This window comes from Chrysemys picta, chromosome 4 (genome assembly GCF_011386835.1).
Source record: "Chrysemys picta bellii isolate R12L10 chromosome 4, ASM1138683v2, whole genome shotgun sequence".
NCBI classification, from domain to species: domain Eukaryota; kingdom Metazoa; phylum Chordata; order Testudines; family Emydidae; genus Chrysemys; species Chrysemys picta.
In genome coordinates, this window is record NC_088794.1 from 23,559,973 (window position 1) to 23,585,574 (window position 25,602).

Genomic DNA, 25,602 nt, shown 5'->3' on the forward strand with positions numbered 1-25,602 from the left:
GCTCAGTGCCTTGAGATGTGCTTCTGTCACCCCCCACGCCATGGTGTAGCCAGGGGCGATGAAGGGTCTCTGCTCCTCCTCATTTCCGAGCAGCACTGGCAGCAAGTTCCCAGCTCCCCACAGCACCCAGCAAAAGGAGCGAGGCAGAAGCTGCACCACGCCACTCTGTCTTCCCTACCCCACCCCGTTGTGCTAGGAACCTGGCCAAAAGACCCCAAGATGTGTCAGGAGGGAGCCACAGCGACTCTAGCCACAGCTAAGCAATGGGGCAATGCCAGGTTTGATCTCCCCAGAGGCTGGCCTGGAAGGGAGTCCCCTAGAGAGGCAATGGCTAAAAGCCTCCAGGTTTGGTTACACAACCCCAAGCCTAGAGACGCTTCATGGGAAGTCATGACCTTTTTGGGTAGATGTGGGCCAGAGCAGCCAAGCGAAGCTCCTGATCTGATCGGGTGGGGGAATCTATGGTTACAGGTCAGGCCTGTATCTCTTTTCTAGCAGGGCTGGTTTGGAATCAAGATTCCGCCGCATTCACATGGCTCGTACGGCGCCCCTGGGGGAAAAACACACGTAAAATTGGAAGTTATCGGCTCTTCTGAACCATGAACGCAAAGAAAATTCAGGGCAGGCCCCGGGGGATGGGAACTGAAGTGAAACATCCCTTCTGCCCCTGCAAAGCGAAACCAATGAGGAACTGGGTTCAAAGTCAGTCCATCCAGCTGGTTCTGGGAGCTGCCACCTTGCCGCCAGGCTTCGTGCACATCAAAGCCCTGCGGGGAAGGGAACACGAAGAGCGTAAGCAGCACAAAGGCTTCTCCGGGTGGGTTTGAAGCAGTCCCCGCTAGGCAGCGAGCCCTGGAGGGGCCGAGGAGAAAAGGAACACTGAGAAAGGAACACTGCTTGTTTAGTCAGTCTGCAGAAGAGAAGAGTGAGGGGAGGTTTGATAGCAGCCTTCAACTACCTGAAGGGGGGGTTCCAAAGAGGATGGAGCTAGGCTGTTCTCAGTGGTGGCAGATGACAGAACAAGGAGCAATGGTCTCAAGTTGCAGTGGGGGAGGTCTAGGTTGGATATTAGGAAACACTATTTCACTAGGAGGGTGGTGAAGCACTGGAATGGGTTACCTTGGGAGGTGGTGGAATCTCCATCCTTAGAGGTTTTTAAGGTCAAGCTTGACAAAACCCTGGCTGGGATGATTTAGTTGGTGTTGGTCCTGCTTTGAGCAGGAGGTTAGATTAGATGATCTCCTGAGGTCTCTTCCAACCCTAATCTTCTATGATTCTATTAAATGTGAGCCTTGGAGCCCAGAACGCAACGCATCCCTCTGCAGAGCTGGAAGACGGCGCAGCATGTGATTAAAAGGCACCTGTCCCATGCAGAGACCGGCTGGCCCTGGTCTTCGCCGTGCTTCAGGCCATGATGCTCTCACCTCCCGTCTGTTCTCCCTGCCTCGTGGCATGTCTGAGACGAGTGGAGACAGCACAGCATGTCTGATGGCCAAGCCACGCCTGAGCCTCGGCCAAGGACATAAGGGGATGGCTGGGTTTGGTTGTCTGAGGAGGGTGAGATAAAGGTAGTACAGAGAGAGATAAGGGAGTGCTGCAGTGAGATTCTGTCTTGCACCTGGGAGCGGTGCTGATATGCGTATCCTGCAAGCGCTCTCCCAGCCCCTTCCAGCAGGAGCACCGTGCACACTCCCCAGGCAGAGCGTGTTTGTGCTGGGCATCCTCCCTGCCCAAGCTGGGTGGGGACTCGGGCTGGAGGAACAGGAGAGAGCAGAGAGAGCAACAAGAAGGAGATGGTTGGGGAAGAGAGGAGAAGATGGAGACTCAATCTCAGGCTTGCACAATAGCCCAGAGGCCAGTTCATCAGCTGGATTTGAACCTGGTACATTCATCACCAAAGGAGAAGGCCTGGGTCACCTGAGCTAGAGGAGTAGCTTTGTTAGCTGGTAACAGTAATAGGCTGTTGTCCTCTGTGTGACCAGCCAGCAGAAGGAGAGGCACAGTGTGCAAGCATGCTCCTCTTGCTTGGAACCAGAATCCCTCTGTGCAGCTGAGCCAATGCCATCTTTGCGACAAAGCCCCCAAATCAGCTGGGCTTTAACCATTCGGCTACCAAAGTTCTGATCACAAATGGAACAAAAAGGGGCCAGTCCTCAGCCACCTTTCCAGCCAGCCTGAACCCAGAACCTCCTTTCGCTCTGCCCTAGCCCCTTCCCCAGAAGGACATCTCTTTCTAGGACATCATCCACAGCACTGGATGCCACCTGCCCCACTGCCCGTGGTGGCCGGCCAGCCAGTACCATTCTCTGCCATTCAGTGTCTTCTGACTGCTCACGAAGCCCTCCACGCATGACAATTGGGAGAAAAGCCAGCAGTAGGGGAGCAACATTTGGTTATTTGTAGCCACCTACGGGACTCCTCGCACCACTTCAGACAGTGCAGACAATGGAGGACACCAGGGTACTGTACCTGCAGGCCAACCCACATAGAATCACAGAAATGTAAGACTACATGCTTTCTGAGTAGCTAGACCTTTGGCACACAGCATAATTCATAGTTCCCTTGGGAGGTCTCATTGAGGGCTGAGGCCTCAATGCATCCTGTTTAGGTCCCACCAATGGGTGGTCCTAGGGATTAACTCCCTTTATTCACAATCTTCCTCCCTCATCTCTCCCACCCTGCGATACCCCTAACACATCATTGCTCCTGAACCATCTACGCTCTCTAAGTTTCCCACTCCTCTGGAGCCAGGGCAGAGATTTCTATTCTGCTTTTCTCTGTACACAAATAGTCACCATAATACCTCCAGTGTCTGCGATGCTCCATTAAGATTAAAGGGCCAGAAGCCAGGAAGAGCAGAAGTGAGAGAGAGCATGGTGTGCGCATCCCTGGAGGGAACATGTGGCATCGCTTCCACCACCTAGAATGGCAGCTGCCTGCCCAGGCAAGCAGTAGGGAAGAGAGAGTCGTAAGAGTGATGTGAGCTGGTATCCCCTTTTCCGTGCCTCTCTCTCCACCTTCACCTTGGAATGAGAGCGTGGATGCGTGCCAGGCAAACGAAGCGCTGAAACAAATGGATAGCGAACTGACCAACAAGAAAAGATTGCATCAAGGAGGTAAACTTATAGCCCATTCTTCGAAGTTATCCATATGCTTGTGGAGTACATGGAGATTACTCATGTGAAACTCATCAAGTTATCCTTTCTTCCACGTTATTGACAAGGGCTATTAATCTTCTCCCTCAGCATAGGGTCCTTCCATGCATTCATCTCTCACCAGGCAGACAAGCCACTCAATCTTGCCAAGATAATTACCCATTAAAAAAAGGGTGTAATAGACTTTACTCCAAAGCTAAGCCTCAGGGGTTGCTCCCCCAGCGCCTGGCTATGTGGGGCTGCTATCTTCCAGCTAACACATGTTATGCCACCACAGGACACTAAGCATGTCATATGTGCACTGTCCCGTCATCAGGTGACGTTGAACACGTGATATGTGCATTACACCATCAGATAAAACTGAGCACGTCATATGTGCATTGTCCCATATGCTCTCACATGATGATGAGCATGTGCTATGTGCATTGTCCTTGTACATGATCATGTGGGGCAGTGTATGCAAATAATACCATGTGACACGGCGAACGAGATACATGCGTTGTCACTACGCTCTCAAGAAAAACTGAGCATGGGTGTGTTATCACACGATTCTGAGCCTGTGGAATGTGCACAATCTGTCCATTTCCCACTTTTCAGTCACTAATATAATCTTGCAGTTAAGGCACTGGCTTAGAACTCAGGACATACAGGTTCAAGACCCCAGCTGCCAGACATCCTGTTGACTTTGGGCAAGTCACTTAATCTCTTTCCCCATCTGTATAATGGGGATAAGAATTCAGCCTCCGGCTTTTTAGATGACAAACTCTTGTGTGCAAGGACTATGTGAGTACAGTGCCTAGGACAATGAGGTCCTGATCTGAACAGGGGCCTTGCGCACTCGTGAAAGGCTATGGATCCCATTACAAATCATCCATGCTGTTCACTCTCCCGGCACTAACTGCCCCGCTTGTTGGCAGCCTGAGCACAGAGCACAAGGACTGAATTCCCTTCTCATCGCTCGCAGGGCTCCCTCCAGTCAAAGTTGAGCTACGTTAGCCGGGGTGCTCTCCTGCTGCTTCCATTGCAGCTTGTGTTGTAGATAAGTGGAAGTCTCCGGGACTGTCAACCCAGCCCCTTTCATCAGGACTAAAATGTTTTCCAAAAGGAAATGAGGTTGCGCGGGGAGAGAAAAATGCAGATCAGCGAACAGAGTTTTGCAATGGCATGTTCCAGACAAGAGTACAATAATTCACTCTGAAGCTCTCGGTAGATTAGGACGGCGAAGCCAATGTGACCCTGCTGATTATAATAGCCGGGTCGTGCATCGTTCCACCGGTCTGATAATTAATTTTCAAGTATGCGACGCGGCTAGCTTGGCACCCCTCCGAGAGCGGCCGTAGCTATCTTCTCAAGCGATGCATGAGAAAGGATTAGCAGCAATTCCGATCACATCCCCGGCACTGGCTTTCCGCTGGAGTTAATCAAAATCACTCCCCATTCTTCTCTTGAGAGCTAAAGTGATGGTGCTCCAGACCACCGGCAGCTTCTGTACCACAACCTCCCCTGGCGTGAGAGTCACTACGAAGAATAATGAATGGTCACCAGCCAAGGGGGAGGCATCCACATACTCCAGTCTCTGCTTCTCCTTCAGATGATCCTGTAGAAAATTGGGCAGGAGCACCAGTTGTGGGGAGCTGACATCTATTCCTGTCCTGGCCTCTCCCAGCAGGAGGTGCTGTATGGAGCGGGTCAGGCACACTGGCCATGGAGGAGCTCAAAGCTACTCCAGTCCTGGCCTCTCCCAGCCAGAGGCATCTTTCTCCTGGCGGAGAATTTCCCTGCACAGGGACAGCTCTTCACTGACTGGGCCAGGTAGCGCAAAATAGCCTTAGTGGAACAGAGAGTCCTGCCCTAGCTTTCAGCACTGGTACAGGAAGCAGAATTGGGACTCAGTTTCCCCTTCCTTTCATGGCTTCCTACGTGCACTAGCAATTCAGCAGGGGGCCACCGTAGCTGGCAGCAGTGAGACCATTTCCTAGCGGGAGCCCAGCTTGAGTCTGAATTTCCAGAGCTGCTCAGCCCCTGCCACCCCCAGACTTCAGGCAGAGTCGCGGGTGCTCAGCACCTCTGCAACCCAGACTCCAGGTACATCACGTCCCGCACCTAAAACAATGGAGGCATGAGCAGCCCCTTTAGAAAGCAACTTGCCCGCAGTGACAGAGCTAGTGCAGGAGCCCAGATCCCCAGCCAGTGATCTCTCCACTCCTTCCAAGCCAGCCTCAGCCGACTTATCCACTTAAAGCAACAGGCGCCCAGGACAAATCCTCACATATGTTCGCCTGACTGATACATACTGCGGAGGAAAAAAACACCACCACCACGTTATCAGCAGGAGACCAGGGAGGAACGAAAACATAAAGGCAAAAGAACACGAAGATCAGCCCCCACCAAAAAACCCCTCCATCCACATTAATATTCAGCATCCGTCAGTAGCCTGATCCGAGCCGCTTCACAACTGCGTGGAGGATCCCCAGCCCAATTTCAAGGCAGCATTAACATTCAGCCTTGCAAAAGTAAGGTCATTAATTAACTGTCTAGTTAAAAAAAAAATAGCCAGTGACCACTGGGAAAACCCTTCTGGCCTGGAGCTGTCTGCTTGGTTTCGGGTTTTGAAAACACCCCCAGCCACATGCCCTCCTGTCCCACCTCAAGATCCCCATTACTGCCCTTCTTCTGGTCCTCAGACCCCATTGCCAGTTCCTCTGCAGGTCTTGTTACAACAGCACCCCCCACATCACCTCTCTCCTCTACTGATGAGCCTGTGAATTATTCAAGAGGCAGCAGCAGGCAAGGAGCCTCTTTGGCCTGTCTGCGTGGGCCACACCGCATGGCAGAGTAAGAGAGGAGCGCCAGGAACCACAGCCAGTTCAAAGACAGAGCATCTGAAGCTCCTGCTTCGATGGGGAACGTGGGGCGGTGGGAGACGGGTCCTGGCTAGAGGTGTCTTGGCTACCACCAGCTAGAGAGGAGAAGGGCCCCCACTAGATCCTAGCCAGACTGGAGAGGAGTCCCAGTTTGTGAACAGCTGAGAACCATGGCCTTAGGCGTTCCAAGTGAGTGTAGGCTGTGGGATGGGTCACAGAGGGACGAGAGGAGGACTGTATGACAGATGCAGGATTTCTCTTGCCCTTTAGGGGAGCGGGGGCGTTGCTGGAATGAGAGTGGTGAGAGGCGGGAGGCGACGGCAGGAATCGGTGGTTATGTGAAGCAATAAGGGCACTCATCTCCCGTTGCTATTAGAGGAGGTAAATTCACCAACACATCACAGTGATAACACCACACACACCATTTGAAGACATCCTAATTGTGTCCTGGGGCACAATGAGCCAGACAAGAAGAGGCAGGAGTGACAGTTGGGGGAACCAACTCGCAGAGGATTTGCACCCGTCAAAGCACAGCAGCTACCGTTACTACGGAGACCGCAGCCTTTGTTTGCAGGTTGTAAACTGTAATTGAAACGAATTTTCAAGGTTGAGATAATCAGAAGCCTCCCCCCCTTCCCAAAAAAAAAAGGAAAGGAAAAGAGAAAAAAAGAAAAGAGAAAGGGAAAGACAAGAGGAAAAGAATTTCGTTTCAAAAAGCCGTTCCAATGGACAAAGAAAACGACAAACAGCGGGGGTTGCCGTACCCCGGAGGGTGGGTAGGAGGGCATGCGTAAGTGTATTTTAACACAGCAACATTTTCTCATCATTTGTCGAATTAGGAAACCTCTCCCCAACTCCTCTCTGTCCGTCTCAGCTGAACATACATTTCCAGTCCATACGATGCTCTGCTGGCAGAAGACCTGTCTCCCATTGCACATACCCTATTTAATGCTTCCCAAGGATGCCTGCCAACACACCAGGGGCCGAATTCTCTACCGGGCAGTTTTTTCAAGGGTTCGGCTCTCACAACCAGGGCCAAATTTTCCAAACAGCTCCACAGCTCCCATTGGGACATGGATGGGCAGATGTTCTACAGAGCTCAGCACCCAATGGGCAAGGTCTGAGGCTGGTAGACCAGGTGCCAGCTTATGCCAAGGTCCTTAGGCCTAAAGTGAACACTCAAGTGCCTAGCTGGAAACTAGTCTGACTCACCTGTGTGGGAGCATTGCTAAAATAGATATTACAATGGTAACAATGTTTAGTCTTTAGACTTTTGCTTGTAAGTTGCTGCACACATTAATTTACTTATAATATCTGAAACCCATGCTGCAAGGTAATACTTAAGTGTTCATTCTGTAACTGTAAATCCAGTCCAGAAGGAAACATCTCCAAGTGCAAAATACTGGTTTGCACCCATGAGGAGGGGTTTTCTCCAGCCCATCAGGAAGGCCTATTGAATCCATTGTAAGCCAAGGACTTGGTTGATTGCTCCCAGCACACCCATGAAGAGGGGGACAAGCCAAAGCACTTGTCCCATCAGCTTGGACTCTAGGGAGATGGGGATAAAAGTCCCTGACCAGAAGGAATTAGGGTCTTTTTATGCCATTTGAATTCTAAGGGGCAAAGATTCCTAAACCCAAGCAAGAGATTAACCTGGGTTAACCCTAGAGGATTTATAGCCCTGGCATATTTCAGCGGCTCTATCACTATCTGAAACCTAAGATTGCAACGCATTTGTGTGTATACGGTTACCTATTTTAACCTTGTAACTAACTTTTCTTAGTTAAAAGCGACAAAGAGTCCTGTGGCACCTTATAGACTAACAGAAGAATTGGAACATAAGCTTTCGTGGGTGAATACCCACTTCGTCGGATGCATGTAGTGGAAATTTCCAGAGGCAGGTATAAATATGCAGGCAAGAATCAGTTTAGAGATAACGAGGTTAGTTCAATCAGGGAGGATGAGGCCCTCTTATAGCAGTTGAGGTGTGAACACCAAGGGAGGAGAAATTGCTTTTGTAGTTGGATAGCCATTCACGGTCTTTGTTTAATCCTGATCTGATGGTGTCTTCTTAGTTACTAAATCCTTAGTTTACTATAACATTGCCTTTGATAAGAGATCTAAGGCACAAATTGGCCTGGGGTAAATGACAGCCCTTTGGGACTGGGAGCAACCGGAATATTTTGTGATCTTTGGTGTAAAGTGACCATATATCCCAGAGTCGAGCTTGGTTGGGTGGCCAGACAGTGCCCTTGGGTACTCCAATCTGTCTGTGACCCCATGTTAAGACTGCTATAGTGCCTGAGGAGTTTACACGTGTTACTTGGTTGGTGACATTTAAGTATAGAACTCACAGCCAGTGTGGGGTTTGTGCCCTGCTTCCTAACAGTCTGCCCTGAAGCTGGTATTCTCGCTCATGAGACACTCCAGACAACATGATGCAAGGCTCTCCTGGAAATAGGATGACTAGACAGCAAGTGTGAAAAATCAGGACGGGGTGGGGGGGTAATAGGAACCTATATAAGAAAAAGACCACAAAATTGGGACTGTCCCTATAAAATCGGGTCATCTGGTCACCCTATCTGGAAATCTGCACACTTATTTTGGTGCCTAACTGGGAGCTGAGCTCTCTTGAAAATCTGGTCCGAAGTGTAATGAACTTTGGGGGACTTGGTTTCCTTGGAGCCATAAGATTCTCACTCTGTTGGTTCAGATCAGGAGGGGATTTTTTTATTTTTATTTTTTTGCAAGGGAAAGCATATCGCTGTGGATGGAGTCTTTTCTGATCATGGTGACTATGGTTGAAGCAGCTTGCTGACATTCTGACTGTTGTGGCTTGTCATTATCTTTTGATCGTCAGCCCGTTTCCCCGGCTAACCCCTGCCCCGAGACAGATGATGACAGAAACATCATTTTCGGAGGCTTGTCTGCTGAGACAGACTGTGAAAGCTCCTGCTCATGTGAACCAGTGGGGCCAAAATCTAATTATTTTAATAGCAGGTGGAAGTTCAGTCTAATGGTCTGAGTGCAAGGCTGAGAATCAGAACGCCTGGGTTCTATTCCCAGTTTTGCCACTCATTGCAAAACCTTGGCCAAGTCACTTTTACTATTATAATTTGTTTCTATTACCATAGTGCATAGAAGCCCCAGGACCCAACTGTACTAGGTGCTGTACAAACACAGAACAAAAAGACAGCCCCAGCCCCAAAGAGCTTGCAGTCTCTCTGTGCCTCAGTTTCCCTATTCCTAAAATGGGTAGAATACCTGCTTAACAGGGATGTTGCGAGGCTTCATTTCCTCAGAAAGAAGGGGTTAGAGAAGGAGCAAAATGTTATTTAGTACAGCCAAGGATCTGCCATGACTTAGATCCCAATTCAGGAAAACACTTCTGTTTGGGAACATGCTTATACCCAAAGTACGTGCTTTCCTGCATTAGGGCCTTATTCCCCAAGCAAGAGCAATGAAGTTGGGGTAGATTGGGCCAGATCCCCAGCTGATGTAAATCAGCATCAATCTACTGAAGTCAACAAAGCTCCCTGATTTCCACCATCTGAGAACCTGGCCCTAGACCTGTAGGATTTTGATGCAAGAGCAATTGAAACAGCAGTCTGGAGAGAATTTCACTGGGAGATTGAGGGTTTGCTCAAACCTAAGGGAAACCCAGGGGCATGAACCCCACACAGAACTCCTCCAAAGGAAACATTTGCACAACCCTGGGAAGCGAGACCAACCTGCTTCAGGCATCCAGATTATTTATTGCCAGCTGTAAGCGCTATTATTTCCCCTCTCTGTTTATCTGGTAAACAATCATCCTGGAGACAATTTATTTGCGGAGAGATTCAGATAATTTAAAGACGGTCCCTAGGATATCTGTCATGGCTCAGGATTTCAACTGCCTCCGTTGATACTGTGCCCTTAAAATATCACGTGTAATGCTACATTATTATTAAGATGAAGAGATCCGCAGCTTGTGGCCATTGACAATGCAGACAGTGGGTCGCTTCCTGGTGCTGGAGAGTTCCCGGAGCCAATAGCGCTGATGTGTTCCTTAAGGTCATGCCCAGGTTTTTCATTTCATGAAGGCACAGACACTATGCAAATATCAGTGTATGCGGACAACACAAGCACTGCTAAGGGGAAGAGACAACGGGAAGGAGCGGCGGCGAGATGGAGGAAGGAAAGACGGGTGATAGAAAGGACACAGGGTATAGGGGAAAGAGACAGCCCTCCACCGCAGTGTGTTTCCTTTACCTTTTGCGTTTTGTCATTAACACAGCCTATAAACTCTTCAGGGCAAGGTTTGTCTTCTTAAAGCTTGATGCCCCTCTACCCCCGTGCTTCATGTACTGCATGCTGGGTGAGAACAGGTGAGGATTCCATGTCTATTAAACCAAACCAGATCTGTATTTCTATATCCGGAGCTACACCACCTGCAGCTTAACATTCCCAGCCATGTGCACACAGACCGACTTCCCGCTGCCTCAACCAAGCTTTTCCAGGGGCCTGGTTTCCCAACGCCTTGCTCCACGTGTGGTCATTTCTATCGTTCTGGTTTCCACGGGCATCAATGGCAACACGTGGCACGAGGCAAGGAGTCAAATGCAGCATCTACTCTAGTGACTCTGATGCAGCCCAGCTAAGCCTCTTCGACAGGAAATAAGGACACACGGTTCCTTCTGCAGCCCTTGTCATGGACGTGCCATATTCCCAAGTTTGACATGGGGCTGCACATCTAATTTAACTCCACAAACACGTCATTGCTCATGGTACCTGGGGAAAGAGACATCACACCCCTGTCAGGTCACGGGGGGGTGGGGTGGTGGTGGTAAGGGGAATTTACTACCAGGGGGGTGGGGGATAGCCATGGCTTTCCTCCCCAGGAGGCATGATGCAAGTACTGGGCACTGGGAGAGCAGCTATGCAGAGCCATGGACATGTCCACAAAGGGCTTGACCCTAGGGGATTCTAAGTACCCTCTGTTCTCACTGAAGTCAAAAGGAGGTGCAAGGGGCTTAGCACAGCTCAGCTCCACTGTTTGTGGCCACATCCGGGGATCTCCCCCCGCTTCCCTTTCCCTTCATTGGGTTTCACTCTTTGGAAACCTACTCAGAAAAGCCGATTTACAGTGTCAGAGTCCAGAACCCCTTTCCCGCTGGATGACACAGCCCCAAAACCCGCTATTCGTTTATCTCCCAGATGCATTAAGGAGCAGAGCACTGGGCCCGGTGGGTACTGGCTCCAAGCTCTTTTGAAGACCCGTCCCTACAGGGCGTAGGACAAAAGGTGAACACCTGGCTTTCATGCGACCCTCAAGACAGCCAGCAGTGCACATCTCAGGACTTGCCCACATGACATCACACCTCCATCTCTCTAGCATGGGGACATCTCACACCTGGGGCACTGTCCAAGTGAAGCCGCACTGGCGTTGTATCCACCAGGAGATGTCAATAGTGCACATTGCTATCAGTGGGACATGCAGAGCCTAGGATAGAACCCAGGAATCCTGAGTCCCAGCCCACTGCTCATTCCTAGACAACACTCCCTGCCAAAGCCTGGAATAGACCCTAGGACACATGGGTCCCTGCTGCCTACTCTCACCACTTCCTCCCCGAGCCAGGAATAGACACCAGGTGTCCTGACATCCAGTCCAAAACCCTAACCAGTGCCTCTTACATTGCAACTCTCACCAGATGAAGGTGCTGTGCAATACTGCTGCTATATTTAGAACAAGCCCAAACACACAATCCCTGGAGGAGAGCACTTCTGGTGTTTGAGATGATCCTTGCAAATCACCTTGATACACTCAGAATGCACAGACGCAGACGACGCATGCATCCTGTACAGACCCAGAGAGCTGAAGGCCCATTCTGTGGTGCAGGCAAAAATGAGCCGATGAAAAACCACTCAGTAGCTGTTCCAGAGAGTGGACCCCGCGAGCCAGGTGGGGTTAGCTCAGTTTCATCTCATCTCATTTCACACTTGGCGTCTTTTACATGCCCCTGCTGCCTTTGCAGAGATGTCAAAGTCCTGGGCCTCCCCCGGTTCCTTCCTCCTAGGAGGGGAAAGAGATTTCAGAGACACCAGCTGCAGCCAGGCTGGGGGGGGGGGACCATCACCCTTCCGGATGCAGACAGAGCAAAACAAAGGTTATTTCGGTAAACTGGGTGCAAACAAACATGTTTTTCAATACAGACAATTGTCCAGTCACGGGTATAGGAACAAAAACTGTAGGCCTTTTTCACAAGATGGGGGGCTCTCTCCTGGGAAGCGGTGACTCTGAAAAAGACTTGGGGGTTATGGTGCATAATCAGCTGAACACGAGCAACCCGTGTGATGCTGTGTCCAAACAGGTTAATGTGACCCTGTGAATCATGAACAGGGGCATCTTCAGAGAAGTACAGAGGTTATTTTACCTCTGCATTTAGCACTGGTGTGACCACTGCTGGGATAGCGACAGTTCAAGAAGGATGTTGAAAAACTGGAGATGGCTCAGAGAAGAGCCACAAGATTGATTCAAGTATTAGCCAACCTGCCTTATGGTGCTAGACTCAATGAGCGGGATCTGTTTATTTTAACAAAGAGGTTAAGGGTGACTTCATCGCATTCTCAGAGTACCTATGTGGGGAACAAATATTTGATAAGGGGCTCTTCAGATCTAGCAGAGAAAGATCTAAGCTGATCTAACCGCTGGAAACTGAAGTGAGACAAATTCAGCCTGGAGATAAGGTGCACATTTTTAACAGGGAGGGTAATTAACCCATTGGAGCAACGTACCAATGGTTGTGGTGGATCCATCATCACTGGAGATTTTAAAATCAAGATTGGATGTTTTTCTAAAAGATCTACACTACCTATGCTATGCAGAAGGTCAAACCAGGTGATCACAGTGGTCCAGTCTGGCCTATCATCCAGGAATTTACTGAACCAGACCCTTTGGATAGGAGGCAAAACGGTGGTTGGGAGCAGGCCGAGCAGGGGCAATGCAGGTTGTTCTGTAGCGCCCCCTGCAGCTTGCTCAGCCAAAGCGCAAATGAGTTCAAAAGGGGACAGGGCAACTGGCCTGAGATAGGATGGGAATGGAAGGAATAAGTGGTATTACGCGGAGTCTCCGAGAGGCCTATAAAGACACTCCCACCCCAGAAAAATAAAGAAAAGCTACTGGTAACTCAGGGTTCTTCAGTAATTATTACTACTCTAGATATTATGGTAGCTCCTGCATGCCTCCACTAAGATCTGGGCCCCCTGTGCAGAGCATTGTACAGACCCTGCATCAAAAGCCTGACAATGCAAGCAGCCAAGACACAGGTTGGAAGAAAAGGCACATTGTTACCTGCACTTTACAGACAGGGAACTGAGGCAGAGAGAGATGAAGGGGCAGATTTTCTAAAGCCCCCGACTCTCCTGAAAAATCCAGCCCCAAGGTCATCCAAGAAGTCTGCGGCTGAGCCAGGATTGGAACACAGATCTCCTGAGTCCCCGTCCTGTGCCTTAGCCTTGAGACCATCCTTCTTCTCGTAAGCATGCTCCCTCCCCCCGTGTGAGCCGTTCACTGTGCACCCGTATCATCCCAGGCTACCATGGGGTGAAATACAACCAAACCGGAAACCCCTCTCAACTGTGAATCTGTGTAAGTTGAACTGATCACATGGATAGAGAGAGGCAAAATACCAGTGAGATTTCCTGGGTTTCCACTTCAAAAGAGGAGCCTCTTCAAGGGAAATGGGCCCAGTAAAAAACTGTCAGGATTTCAGTGAGATGAAGATCCATTTGCACCTTGAAACAGGCAGAAATTCTGATCTTGGTGCACTTTGGTGCAACACCAGCCGCCTTGCCAAACCCCCCCAAAAAGCAACGTTCCTGGATCATAAAACGGCTGTGGGCGAAACCATGAATTTTCCAAAATTTCTCTCACCCCCGCAAATCAACATTTTCAGCACCACCCAGCACAGACTGGTAGAGACAGACCCCCGTCCCTGCCCTGCTGGGTTCCCAGGAGGCATGGGACTCCAAGGGTTAAGATGGTTTCTCTTTGGAGCTTATAGGTGAGCTAGCATATGTCCTGAAATCTCTCCTTGTCTCAGTCTGAGAGCCCAGCTGTTATCTGTCTTCCCCCAGCACCAGGCAAGCAGTAAATCTCTCCAATCCTTCAGTAAACATGTCACCTCCTTGAGCCTCCAACCCTCACCTCAACGGCAGGGCTGTCACCAAGACAGATTCCCTATTTGCCTTGTTTACTGCTTTCATCCCTAGCTGGCCAAAATGCAGGTGGTCAGGTAAAAGAAGGGGAGGTCAGGGTGGTGGCTGAGTCCCAGGGTCCTTTGTGGTCAGGGACAGGTAGGGACCCAGGCTGGGATGCACATCACTGGTTGCAACAGCCCAGCTCCAAAAGACGACCGGGCCCGAATCTCCCCTTCTGCCTGTGTTACTTTCACGTTGGAGTCACTCCTGCTTTACGCCAGCGCAAGGGAGAGGAGAAGCCATGCAAACGCACACCTTGCCTCCTAGAGTTGCAAGGAGCTCCCTTGGCTTCCATTCTGCTGGGGCTTCCTGGGCCCTTCGAGAGTCCCATTCTCACAGCACAGAGGGGACAGCGGGCTCATACCGAACAAGCACCAGATGCATTTGGACTCCCCTGTAACGCCTATGGGCCTGCAGTCCATACCAGGGTAGCACACAATCAGATACTGATATCTAGACTAGGCTTCAGACTACCCATGGGCAGGGGCCAGGTCTGCCTCTATTCTGTACCGCGCTGACTCATCCCCCCTGCCAGCCAGGGAAGACACGTTATCCTGATTCTGTCTGCAGCAGAGGAAACTGAAGCACGGAAAGAAACATTTTCTAAAGTGCCTAAGTGACTTAGGAACATCAATCTCATTGCGTGCTGGGCTCCAAGCAGTCAGGCGCTAGCCTGGTACTGAATGGTCCCAAGTTCAGCTCCCTTCTCTGCCACAGACTCCTTCCAAGCGAGACCTTGGGCCAATCACTTAGCCTCTCTGTGCCTCAGTTTCCCATCTGTGCCCTGGGGATAGCAGCCCTGCCCTGGCTCACAGGGGCGTCGGGCGGATAAACACATTAAAGACTGTGAAATGCTCAGATATGAAGATGACAGAGTCAGATAAGTATCTTAGAAATCTACCCCTCCTTTAACCCCCAACAGCCAAACATGATCAATTGGGCAGGGGGCACTTGAGTCCTCCTTCCCAAACCCATGGGCTGTAGGCTAGGGCCAGACTGCCAAGAGGGTGCGTTGCCTCTAGCCAGCAAGCAGGGGAAGTGGCGAAGCCCAGGCGGGGAAGACATTCCTCTCTCTCTGACTTTCCTGAGACATGCCCACGCACAAACACGGATGCAAAATGATGGATTCCCTGGTGCTCGCCACCTTTTGCCTCCAGCACCAATTAAAATATTTCACTCCATAAAACTACTTAGCCTCACAGGGAAATGCAGTGAAAAGTTGTTGTTAGAGGGGGAAAAAAGAAACCCCGGAGACACTGGCTGCCATGTAAATGAAACCGAGTCCAGAGGCACAGAAAGTGACTGGAACCCTTTATCTCAAGGCTGTCACACCGGCTCATGTTCCTTGCCAGACACCCCATTGCAGCCGCGGTTCAGAACGCTTGCCACAGGGCAGGGAGCTAGACTGGGTGTGCTACCCAAATGCCAGAATCCGCAGCAAGCAAAGCGGCCCCCGGCATGGGGCCAGATCCTCAGTGGGTGTGAATCAGTGCAGTTCCCTCACCCCGGCTGGTTTACACCAGCCGTGGATCTGGCCCGAGAGGAAGCATTAATGCAAACCCAGCGCAGGGCGATCTTAGGGCTCGAGAGTGAGGGCAGGCGTGTGGCTGGAAACCAGTTTGGAGGTACATTGGAGAGAGGGCGAGATCATTGCTTGGGGTCACAGAGCGTAGGCGGACGAGGTGGCTGTGATTCTCAGGGGCCCCCAGGGCTCCTTCACACACCCGCTGGCAGCGTGAAGGGCACTTGGGGGGGGGTGTAAATGTAATTTATGCCAGATTTAAGGCCCCTTTGTGCTGCCGGAGCGGCATAAAGGGGCCTGGGCTGGGCGTAAATGGGAATCAGACCCATGCAGCACTGTGAGTGTGTGAGACAGAGGGATGGGGAAAGGCAGGGCCAGCAGACATACAGCGAGTGAGCTCATACTCGGCTGTTGTGAAGGGATGAACCCTGTGGTGCTGCACCGTTGACACCAGCAGAGAAGGTGGCCAGCCAGCTCTCAGGAGAGGTGAGGGCTGATGAAGTGCCCTTACCCCAGCCCTACAGAGGACACTTGCTCACCTGCTGCAGCCATATGCCTCAGCCCAGACCCATCTCTAGGCAGGAGAACAGGCTCCGTGCTTCATTCAGCCCTTGTTCTCTCTACCGAGGTGGCTGTCGAGCTAGACAGACAGTGCCAGTTGCGAGGGCGGCTTTTAGCTCTGGCCCTGTGGCGATGGGCACGTCATAAATGCATGTACTCAAATAAATCACGGTACTGCCCTTTGTCCAGCAGCGTCTGTGCGGAGAGCTCCCAGCTCGTTCCACCAAACAGCTCGCGGAAGCATCACTAAACCAAATTCCAGCGTGGGGGGTGAAATGTTCCCTGCCCCATCTCCAGTCCCCTTTGCAACGTGCTTACAGATTAACATGCTGCCAGACTGTGAATGGTCGACACGGTGCTATCGCTCAAGGCACGACCGCATTGGGCGAGTCAGACAGGAAATTAGCTGCTTACACCAAAGGACTTACAGGCAAGCACAGCCATTCACAGGCAGAAGCAGGGGTCACCCAGTCACCCATTGCAGCTTGAGCTCTCAAGCCTAGGGGCTTGGATGGGTTTCAGAGCCCGAGCGGCAACATCCATACCGCTAACGTTAGCACGCTAGCGCCAGCCCCACTGCCACGACTTTGTCTACCTCGCTGTCAAGACACATCCCCTAGCTGAGTCTGGAGTTGAACTTGAGATGCTAACCCAAGTTAAATGCCGAGTTGCTGCGCCTTCACTGCTGTTTTAACTGCAGTGTTGGCCAACACGGGTTAAGAAAGTGCCTTTTGTTTGCAGGGCGGACACACACTGAATCGTGGTGGCTCTGTGCTCTCAGAAAACAGCGCCAAGCACTTCATTGGCTCTAGGTGGAGGAGGCAGAGGAGACATGGGTGATGAGAAAAACAGAGATGGAGTGAAAAAGGTGGCACATGCATTTCAGTGGGTGTGAGGATGTGTGCAAATGAGCGCACATGCAAACATCTGTTAAAGCATGGCTGGGTGTGCACTTGCATAGGAGTGTGATTTGTGCAGGGGTTACAGCAGATCTGTGTGTTGCACATGTATGTTACAGGATATCTGTGTGCATGGAGGAGATTGTGAGCTCCATATGAACATGAGACTATGCTCACAGTCATGCCCAGTGCACTGCCAAATTCATAGAATGTCAGGGTTGGAAGGGACCGAGGTCATCTAGTCCGACCCCCTGCTCAAAGCAGGGCCAATCCCCAGACAGATTTTTACCCCCAGTTCCTGAAATGGCCTCCCCTCAAGGATTGAACTCACAACCCTGGGTTTAGCAGGCCAATGCTCAAACCACTGAGCTATCCCTCCCTCCCACATTGGCAGTTTCTGAAAGAGCCCCATGTCTGTCTGATCTGGGTTGCTCGCCTGGGCAGTTTTCAATGCATGGCCTAGTTGAAAGACACGATGCAACTCATGCTGTGGCATTCCCAGCCGCGGGTAAAGCATTAAACACTGAACAGGAGCAGAGGGGGCTTAGAGAGATTCCTGGCTGTCAGCTCCCGTTTCAGAGGAGACTCAAAGGCAGCTCCAAACCAATGAGGAGCAGAACTGGGCAGATCTGAGAGGCTGGAAGGGGAAACCAAAAGGAAACATTTTTAAAGCCGCTCCAAGTAGAATGAATGTCTTGAAAATTTTCTCTCATCATCTAGCGGGCTGGAGGGACATTTCCATGGCGCTGCCTCCCTACCCAGCGCAACTCTCTAACCTGTCTGAATGCATTTTTTAATAAACCATTTTCAGCGAGTTTTCTCAAGGGAATAAAAAAGAAGACGCTGACAACTCGGCGAGGAGCCGTGCAGATGAATCTGGTGGTGTAACAGAAACTTACGAGCAGACAAGAGGACGGATTAGTGCAAAGGGAAATGAATGCCTAAGGGAAGGGCTGTTTGGAGGGAAGGAGACCCTGAGGAGAGAGCAGTAAGGCCCCCCAGGGAGGAGAGGGGATCTGGAAAAGGAGCTCTAGGGAGGTGGTTAGGTAAGTGCAATCGATGCTATTTTACTGCTCATGGGAGATGAGGGATTGCACAGCTTCCCCACCCAGCAGACAACATGTCCCGGTCCTGCCCAGCCACAAGCCCTGCTATTTCTGTCCTGCCAACATACCTCAGTCCTGACCACCAGCCCTCCCTGCTATTCCAGCCTCACACCTTCCACCCTCCTCTGCCAATGCGCATGGGTTACAACCCATATAATATATGCCTGCTTCTCCAGTCCCTAACTCCCAGGCAGTCCTCCCCATGTACCCTAATCCTGAGCGGCAGTACCCCCTCGTCAGTCACATTCTTGGTTCCTGCCCAGCTCTGCTAGTGCACCCTAATCTTGATCTACAACAGCCCCGCTATTCCAGCCCTGGGCTCCCCACACAGCTCTCCCAATGCACTTCAGTCCCCACCTATAGCACCCTCGGATATTGCAACACTAGACCCCCCCACCCCCTCCCACACACACACACACACACACACACACCCCTCTGCCACATTACCTCTTTCCAGCCCTATCCTTCTGATCGTCTCTGTAGGGTAGAGATTGTGAGAGGCAGAGTCCAACAGCATTGGTAAGGGTGCAGTTCATGATATGCACAAATGCCCACAGAGCTGTATGGGTCATAGGATGGCAATCTAGGCCCTGTTGCATGAGCCCCATTTGACCCCAAACCTGAGAGGTCTGTCTGTGTGTCATCTCCCCTTACCCAGCAGAGTGACCCATGAACACCAATGACAAACCCCACCGGGCTTCTTACTGCTGCTACCGTTATCTTAGCAGGCTGCTCCCATCTATTTTCACAGGGAGTCCCTCACCTTCCCTCCCTCCTGGGACACCAGAGTTCCCCTTGTAACAGCGTCACAAAGGGCCCCTTCTCCCATTCCTTCCGGCGCTGGCCCAATGGGGCCCCGCTCCAAACCCCTCCCGTCCCCACCCCGCCTCTTACTCGTGCATTTCTTGATGTTGCTGCCCTTCTTCAGCGCGTGCCGACTCAGCTTGCAGTGGAAGTTGTCCTCCCAGAACTCAGCAAACCAGATGTTCCGCCGGTTATTGTCCAGCGTCCGGCTGGAGAAATATCGGTCGAAACCTGCCAAGGAAACAGTAGAGGGAAGCGTGAAATCCCAGAGTCAGCCGGAACAGGCGCAGCTGGGTCTGAAACAAGCTGGAGAGGGAAGGGCAAGTGGGTGAAGGGACCATTCCAGGGAACCACAAAGATCCAGTGGGCAATTGTCCTGGGCAGAAAGTGACAGAGCAGCTAGGGAGAGGCGTCATCACGGGCTGCAATGGGAGATGAAAGCCCTCAGCAGCACCTCACATCTCTGCATTCTGCAAGCCTGGACCCAAGGGCTGCATGCAGTGGGGTGATATTTAGGCCATTTGGTCAACTTGTAGCTTAGAATGAGGGAAGGGACCTGGGACCAGCTGAGACGGGCTCTGGGAGGGGAGGATTCTGGGCCGGTTGATGTGAAATGGTGGCGCTACCATGTTTTACACCAGCCAAGAATGTGTCCCTCTTGAGTATTATCACTGGGAGAAGACCTGGACTTGGATATTTCACAGAATCATAGAAATCTAGTCTGGAAGGAACCTCAGGAGGTCATCTAGCCCATCCCCCTGAGCTGAGGCTGGACCAAGTAAACCTATACCACTCCTGACAGGTGTTTGTCCAACCTGTTCCTAAAACCCCCCAATGACGGCGATTCCACAACCTCCCTAAGTCACCTGTTCCAGTGTTGAACTATCCTTAGACTTCAAAAGGTTTTCCTAATATCGACCCTAAATCTCCCTTGCTGCAAACCGAGCCCATTGCTTCTTCTCCACGTCCACCCAGGATAGGACAACAGTTGCTCACCTTCCTCTTTACAACGACCTTTTACATAGATGACCTGTTATCAGGCCCCTCCTCATCTTTCTCTTCTCTAGACTAAACTTGCCCCCGTCTTTCCTCCTACGTCATGTTTTCTAAACCTCTTGTTTTTGTTGCTCTCCTCTGGACTCTCTCCAATTTGACCACAGCTTCTTCAAGTGTAGTGCTCAAAACTGGACACTGTACTCTTGCTGAGACCTCACCAGTGCCAAACAGAGCAAAATGATTCCCTCGCATGTCTTACCTATGCCACTCTTGTTAACAGACCCAGAATGACATTTGCTGCAGCATCACACGGCTGACTCAGTGATTTAGCTATTCACTACAGCCCACAGCCGCTTTTCTGCAGTACTGCTGCCAAGCCATTTTAGTCCCCATTTTGTATTTGGGGATTTGATTTTTTTCCCTTCTTAATTGTAGTACTTTGCACTTGTCTGTATTGAATTTCATCTTGTTGATTTCAGACCCTCCAATTTACCAAGATCATTCTGAAGTCTAATCCCTGTCCTCTACAGTGCTTGCAACCCCTCCCAGTTTGTGTCATCCGCAAATTTAATAAGCGGACTCTCCATTCCATCATCCAAGTCGTTAAGGAAACTGAATAGTATTTGACCCAAGACAGACCCCTGTGGGACCCCACTAGATAGATCCTCCCAGTTTGACAGCGAACCATTGATAACTACTCTTTGAATATGGTCTTTCAACCAGTTGTGCACCCACCTGATGGTAATTTCATCTAGATCATATTTCCCTCCTTTGCTTATAAATGCAACAACATAAATAACCCACAACACTTCATACATCCCCGTGGGCAAGATAAGGTATTGCAAGCAGCTTGACACTAAGCCTTCCAAAAAAACCAAAAAAACCCAGGAGCGTACTGGCTCGGTGCATGCAATTGTGTCTCCTTGAACAGCTGCAATAACTCTACAGCTTATTCTCTCACAATTAAGTTTTATTTCCGCCCACGCTCCAACCCCAAACCTGGCCCCTTTATGCAACTGCAGCTCTTGGAATGGATTCTGGGTACAACCACTTGGGAGAAAAATCTGAAGTAGACCCTCTGCCCTCTCCTGGAATGGGCTTTGAGAATAGCATCTACCAAGGCCCCATCTGCCAATGAGTGCCATTGGTCTTTATGCACAGGGTCAGATCCTGATGTCCCCTTATGCAGGCCCGGAGAGAACTGTTGAGGTCCCACTGCTTATGGGGGCAGCATTCCAGAAGCCTGCAAAGGGAATGCAGCCTCCTACCATGCCGCACAGAACCCATGGCGGGAGGGCTACCTCCGCTGCAGATCCCGAGGGGACATGGGAGGCAGGAGAGAAGTAAGGGAGGACCTGGGGCAGAAGTCAACCCCTCCATGGAACAGCTAGAGGGCTGCTCTACTATTTAGGAGGGAGGGTTTCTTCTCCCCTCCCTCCCAGCCCCATAACCTGGTGGCTTAGGCTGTGCATTGAGTAGACAGTTTCCCCCAATGCACGGGATGCAGGGGACAGAGTGTAGGTAAACCTAAGTCGGCTTTTGTTACAGTCCCTTGCAAGAGGCAAGAGCCAAGATAAAGGAGGGTTAAGAGGAAGCCAGGAAGAGGCTGGGAACAGCGGGTAATGAGGCAAGGCTGTGGCAGAACAAAATTCAGTGCAATGAGGTACAAGGCACGGCATGCTGGAAGGAACAATGTGAACTGCCGCTACACAGTGATGGGGTCTGAATTACCTGTAACCTCTCGGAGAAAAAAAATCCAGGTGCCATTGTGGACACCAGTCAGTGGAGGGGCCTGCTCTCTGCTTTGAAAAACCAGCAAGAAGCATTCAAGGCACCGCGAACAACACGGGAAAGATGAGGGCATTATAGAAACTGACAGCACCATTCTCCCGCTAAATGCCATGGGGCAACTCCCCCGTGGGTGACAGCTCTCGCCATCAGCGGAGCCACGCCGATTTACACCGGCCGAGGATCTGTTTGGTCACATATTTAGTTGTGCTGACTCTCTCTCAAAAGAGAGGGCAAGGATGATTAAAGGCATCCGAGTGGGAGAGCACAAAGGGCATCTGAAGCAGGAAAGAGGGAAAATATGACAACAAGCACAATGGAGGGGCTGAAAATAACGCGGAGCACAGAGGAAGGCTAATCAGGCTGATTTTCCCAAGAGCCCCGTGACAGATGTTTCAAGTGCTGGGCACCGGCAGCAGGGGCAGATGTTGAAGAGAGCTCAGCACACACTCTGCTCTTTGGAAAAGCTGGCCCAGATGGTGGGTTCTGCACATGTTGAAGTTTGCTTGCCCTGCTGTGCAGCGTTTTGCATGCCCAGATCTCACAAAGGCAGAGCAGTGTCAGTATCGCCATTTTACAGACGGGGTAAATGAGGCACCACTGCGAGTCGGCAGCAGCAATAGAACCCAGGTCTTCCAATTCCCAGCCCTCAACCTTACCCACCACCCCGGCGGCCTCCCATTTGTCACAACGGAGAACGTCTCCGCAGCTGCTGGGAGGTCACTTCCCGGTGTAGACAGACACACACTAGTTCTGCTCGCGCCAGTGAGCTGCAAATAGCGATGCGGCCACGGCAGCACAGGCGGTGGCTCAAGCTAGCCACCCGAGCACAAGGCCAGTGATACGAGACGGGTCCTGGCTCTCTGCCTCCCTTTTGTGTTTCAGCTTTCTTTGAAACACCAGGTCTGGGGAAAGGCGCTGTCTTGTCACCACCGTGCCCATGTGACTCCCCCGATGTCAATGGGAGTCGTTTCATTCGTGCAGCGAGATAGGACCTGATCCTTGGACCACACGTCAAAAAGCAGGTCCCTGGGGTAGCATCTGCCCCCATGTTCCGATTCAAAGACGCAACAAAGCATATGCAGGTATGGACACTGAGGGGCCCCCACCTCCCGCAGCGCCCCTGGCCCTTTCACCCCATTGCTCTGCAGCTTCTGCCGCAAAGGGCAGAGAGCATCAGTGTCCTGCCCCCAAGTCTCAGGGAGCAGCTGTCAGAAGCTTTCAGCGGATCAATGTGCTTGGCGGTTCGGTCTCTAGACAGGTTAGTGATTGACGGCAGGGAGCGTAATGTGCCCTGACAAGCTCTGCGTCTCGCAGTCATTGCACTGAGCAGGGAACAAACCAGGGAAAGGAAATTGGGGTCTTCACTGTAACGGGGAGCCGCTGCCCATGGGAGAGGCAAAGCGGCCCATGGGGGGTACAACACAGGATCTAGTGACCACATGGCTTCATGTAATATCGATCCCCTGGGTTAGGGGTACTCAACAGATCCCAAGCTCATATCCAGACCCAGGGTTTCCCAAAGTTCAGGGGAGCGTTGGGAGCCAGGGCTTTGGTTCAGATCATTATAAAGGTGGAGCCAGCCACAAGGCACCCAGCCTGATCTGGCTGGGACTGGGAGCATCGAGATCTTTGATTCAAGAGCTGAAGAGCCACAGAATAATTATGCTTTAAAACAGTTACTCTGTGATGGCAGCAGGATACGCACTGGGCAAGTTAGGGGCTCTTCTCACACACACACACCCCGGCTGCTGCATCTTCCACCCTGCCCATCTCTGCCCCTCTTGTGGCTGCTCCGGGACGGGGAAAATCCCAGCCATTCCACCCTGACCCCACACAGCAGACTCAGGGAGTGTGGCTCCCAGCAATTCCCTCCCACAGTGCTAACAAGTTTGCACAACATCCTCTGCGCTCCCCAACAACCAGTGCTCTGCTCAAGTCTTGAGCAGAACGAGCGGAGCATGGCTCAGCTCCCGGAGCCCTGAGCGTGGCACGGCAGGCTCCAGCCACGCGTGACTGACATCAAGTATCACTGATGGATCAGCTGAGTAGGATATCCCCTTTCACTTCATGCTCTAAGTTACTCGGTAATGTTGCAGAGTGCTGTTAAACAGCAGCCCCCTTCCACCACAGAGGTGGCTGCATTTCAGTGGCGGGCGGTCACTCCGGTGAGATTACGTTATCCTTCCACAGCTCCTTCTATCCACGTATCTCACAGCACTTTCCAAACATGCCTTAACCAGTCCTCCGACCCACCCGAAGAGGCAGGCATGAACATCTCTGTTTTACCGAGGGGCAAGGAACTGAAGGAAAGGGAAGCGAACTGATTTACCCAAGGTCATACAGCCAGTCAGTGGGAGAGCCACGAATAGAACCCAGGAGGCCCTCCTGTGCTCTAACCACTGGACCATACTGCCATTCTAGAGGCCAGATCCATAGTGCTTCTGGCAATAGGACCATGCTGATCGACCCCAGCTGAGGATCTGCAAGGCTCATAGGGGCCTTTTGGCCACCGGGGTTCTTGTTGCTATCACAGTGCTGTGCGATGGTGCCCAGACTAACGCAGGAGCTGCTCATTGCCATTCTCCCCAGGTGGCCCTACCTACCCCCACGATGGCAGAGGATGTACAGACCCCGGGAAAGCTGCTGGCTTTGCAATCAGTGCCTTGGCAGGGTCCTGGTCTATGTTCCCACCTCTGGCAGCGGCTGAGTGAACACCTCGGCAAAGGAATTGGGACTGCACCAGGAAGGGGGGGGAAAGGGCCTCAGCACGGAGCAGGGCAGAGCCAGAGTGGAGCCGTATCCCCCATCTCTAGGGAGCTAACAAGAGGGGATGGCCCCTGTAAGGCTGAGCTGGCTGGGTGTGGAAGATGGGGGTGCTTCAAGCTTCCCAAGCGCGGATGCTTTCCTGGATGGGGAGCCTGGCGTTAGGGTAACGGACCTGCTAATTGTGCAGCTTTCACCCTGTGCGGAGATGCACTCAGCGAATGTTCAGCGGCCACCCACCCAGAGCAAAGGAATGATGATACTTTATTGAATAATTCACTGCAATAGCCCTGATAATGCCTTCATTTGCCAGCCTTTCATCCACTTCGCTTGGGATCCATCACTCATCGTAAAGCTTCAGAATAATTACTGGGCTCTTTGAGAGGAATTCTCTAAGCCGAGCACGTGTGAGAGGGAGGCGGGGGCTCTCTGCATTCTGGAGCTGCACAGAAATTCATTTCCAGCTCTTCTTCCTCCCCTAGGGACTATGCCTAGCACCCCTGCCAGCCGGGCACAGAAATCCAGTTCCGGGGTTCTTCCTCTCGCTGCCCAGGGCTACACCTAGATCTCTTTTCAAGTGGGCACTAGCCTTATTCTCCTCGCTATTCAAAGGTCATTGCATGATCAAGGGAGTCTTCCATCTTTGGGCACTCCTGCAGATGCACCAAGGTTTGTGCCTCTGTGTGGAATGGATTCTGGACTTGCCTCTGCTTGGTGCAATTGCAAAGGGGAAAGGAGAGATGCAATGCTATAACCAGGTGCATCGCAAGGCAAAAGGCAGAGGGGACAGGCAGCTGGACGGAGGGAATGGGGTGGCACAGCACAGTAGAGTGGACAGGGAAGGTAGTGGATGACCCTATTTCAGAGAAGCAGTAGGGGTCAAAATGGAAAAAGAAAAAAAAA

At 51.5% G+C, this 25,602-nt stretch overlaps 1 protein-coding gene across 4 annotated transcripts in view; it reads right to left on the bottom strand.

Annotated features, from left to right (window-relative positions):
- Positions 1–25,602, bottom strand: part of GRM4 (glutamate metabotropic receptor 4) — a 216,837-nt gene that overhangs the window by 48,702 nt on the left and 142,533 nt on the right. For all 4 annotated transcript variants that reach the window (XM_008174587.4, XM_005309676.5, XM_065591665.1 and 1 more), the window contains one exon: positions 19,240–19,380. In XM_008174587.4, the coding sequence (XP_008172809.1) occupies positions 19,240–19,380 (141 nt within the window). The remainder of the gene's footprint in view (positions 1–19,239; positions 19,381–25,602) is intronic.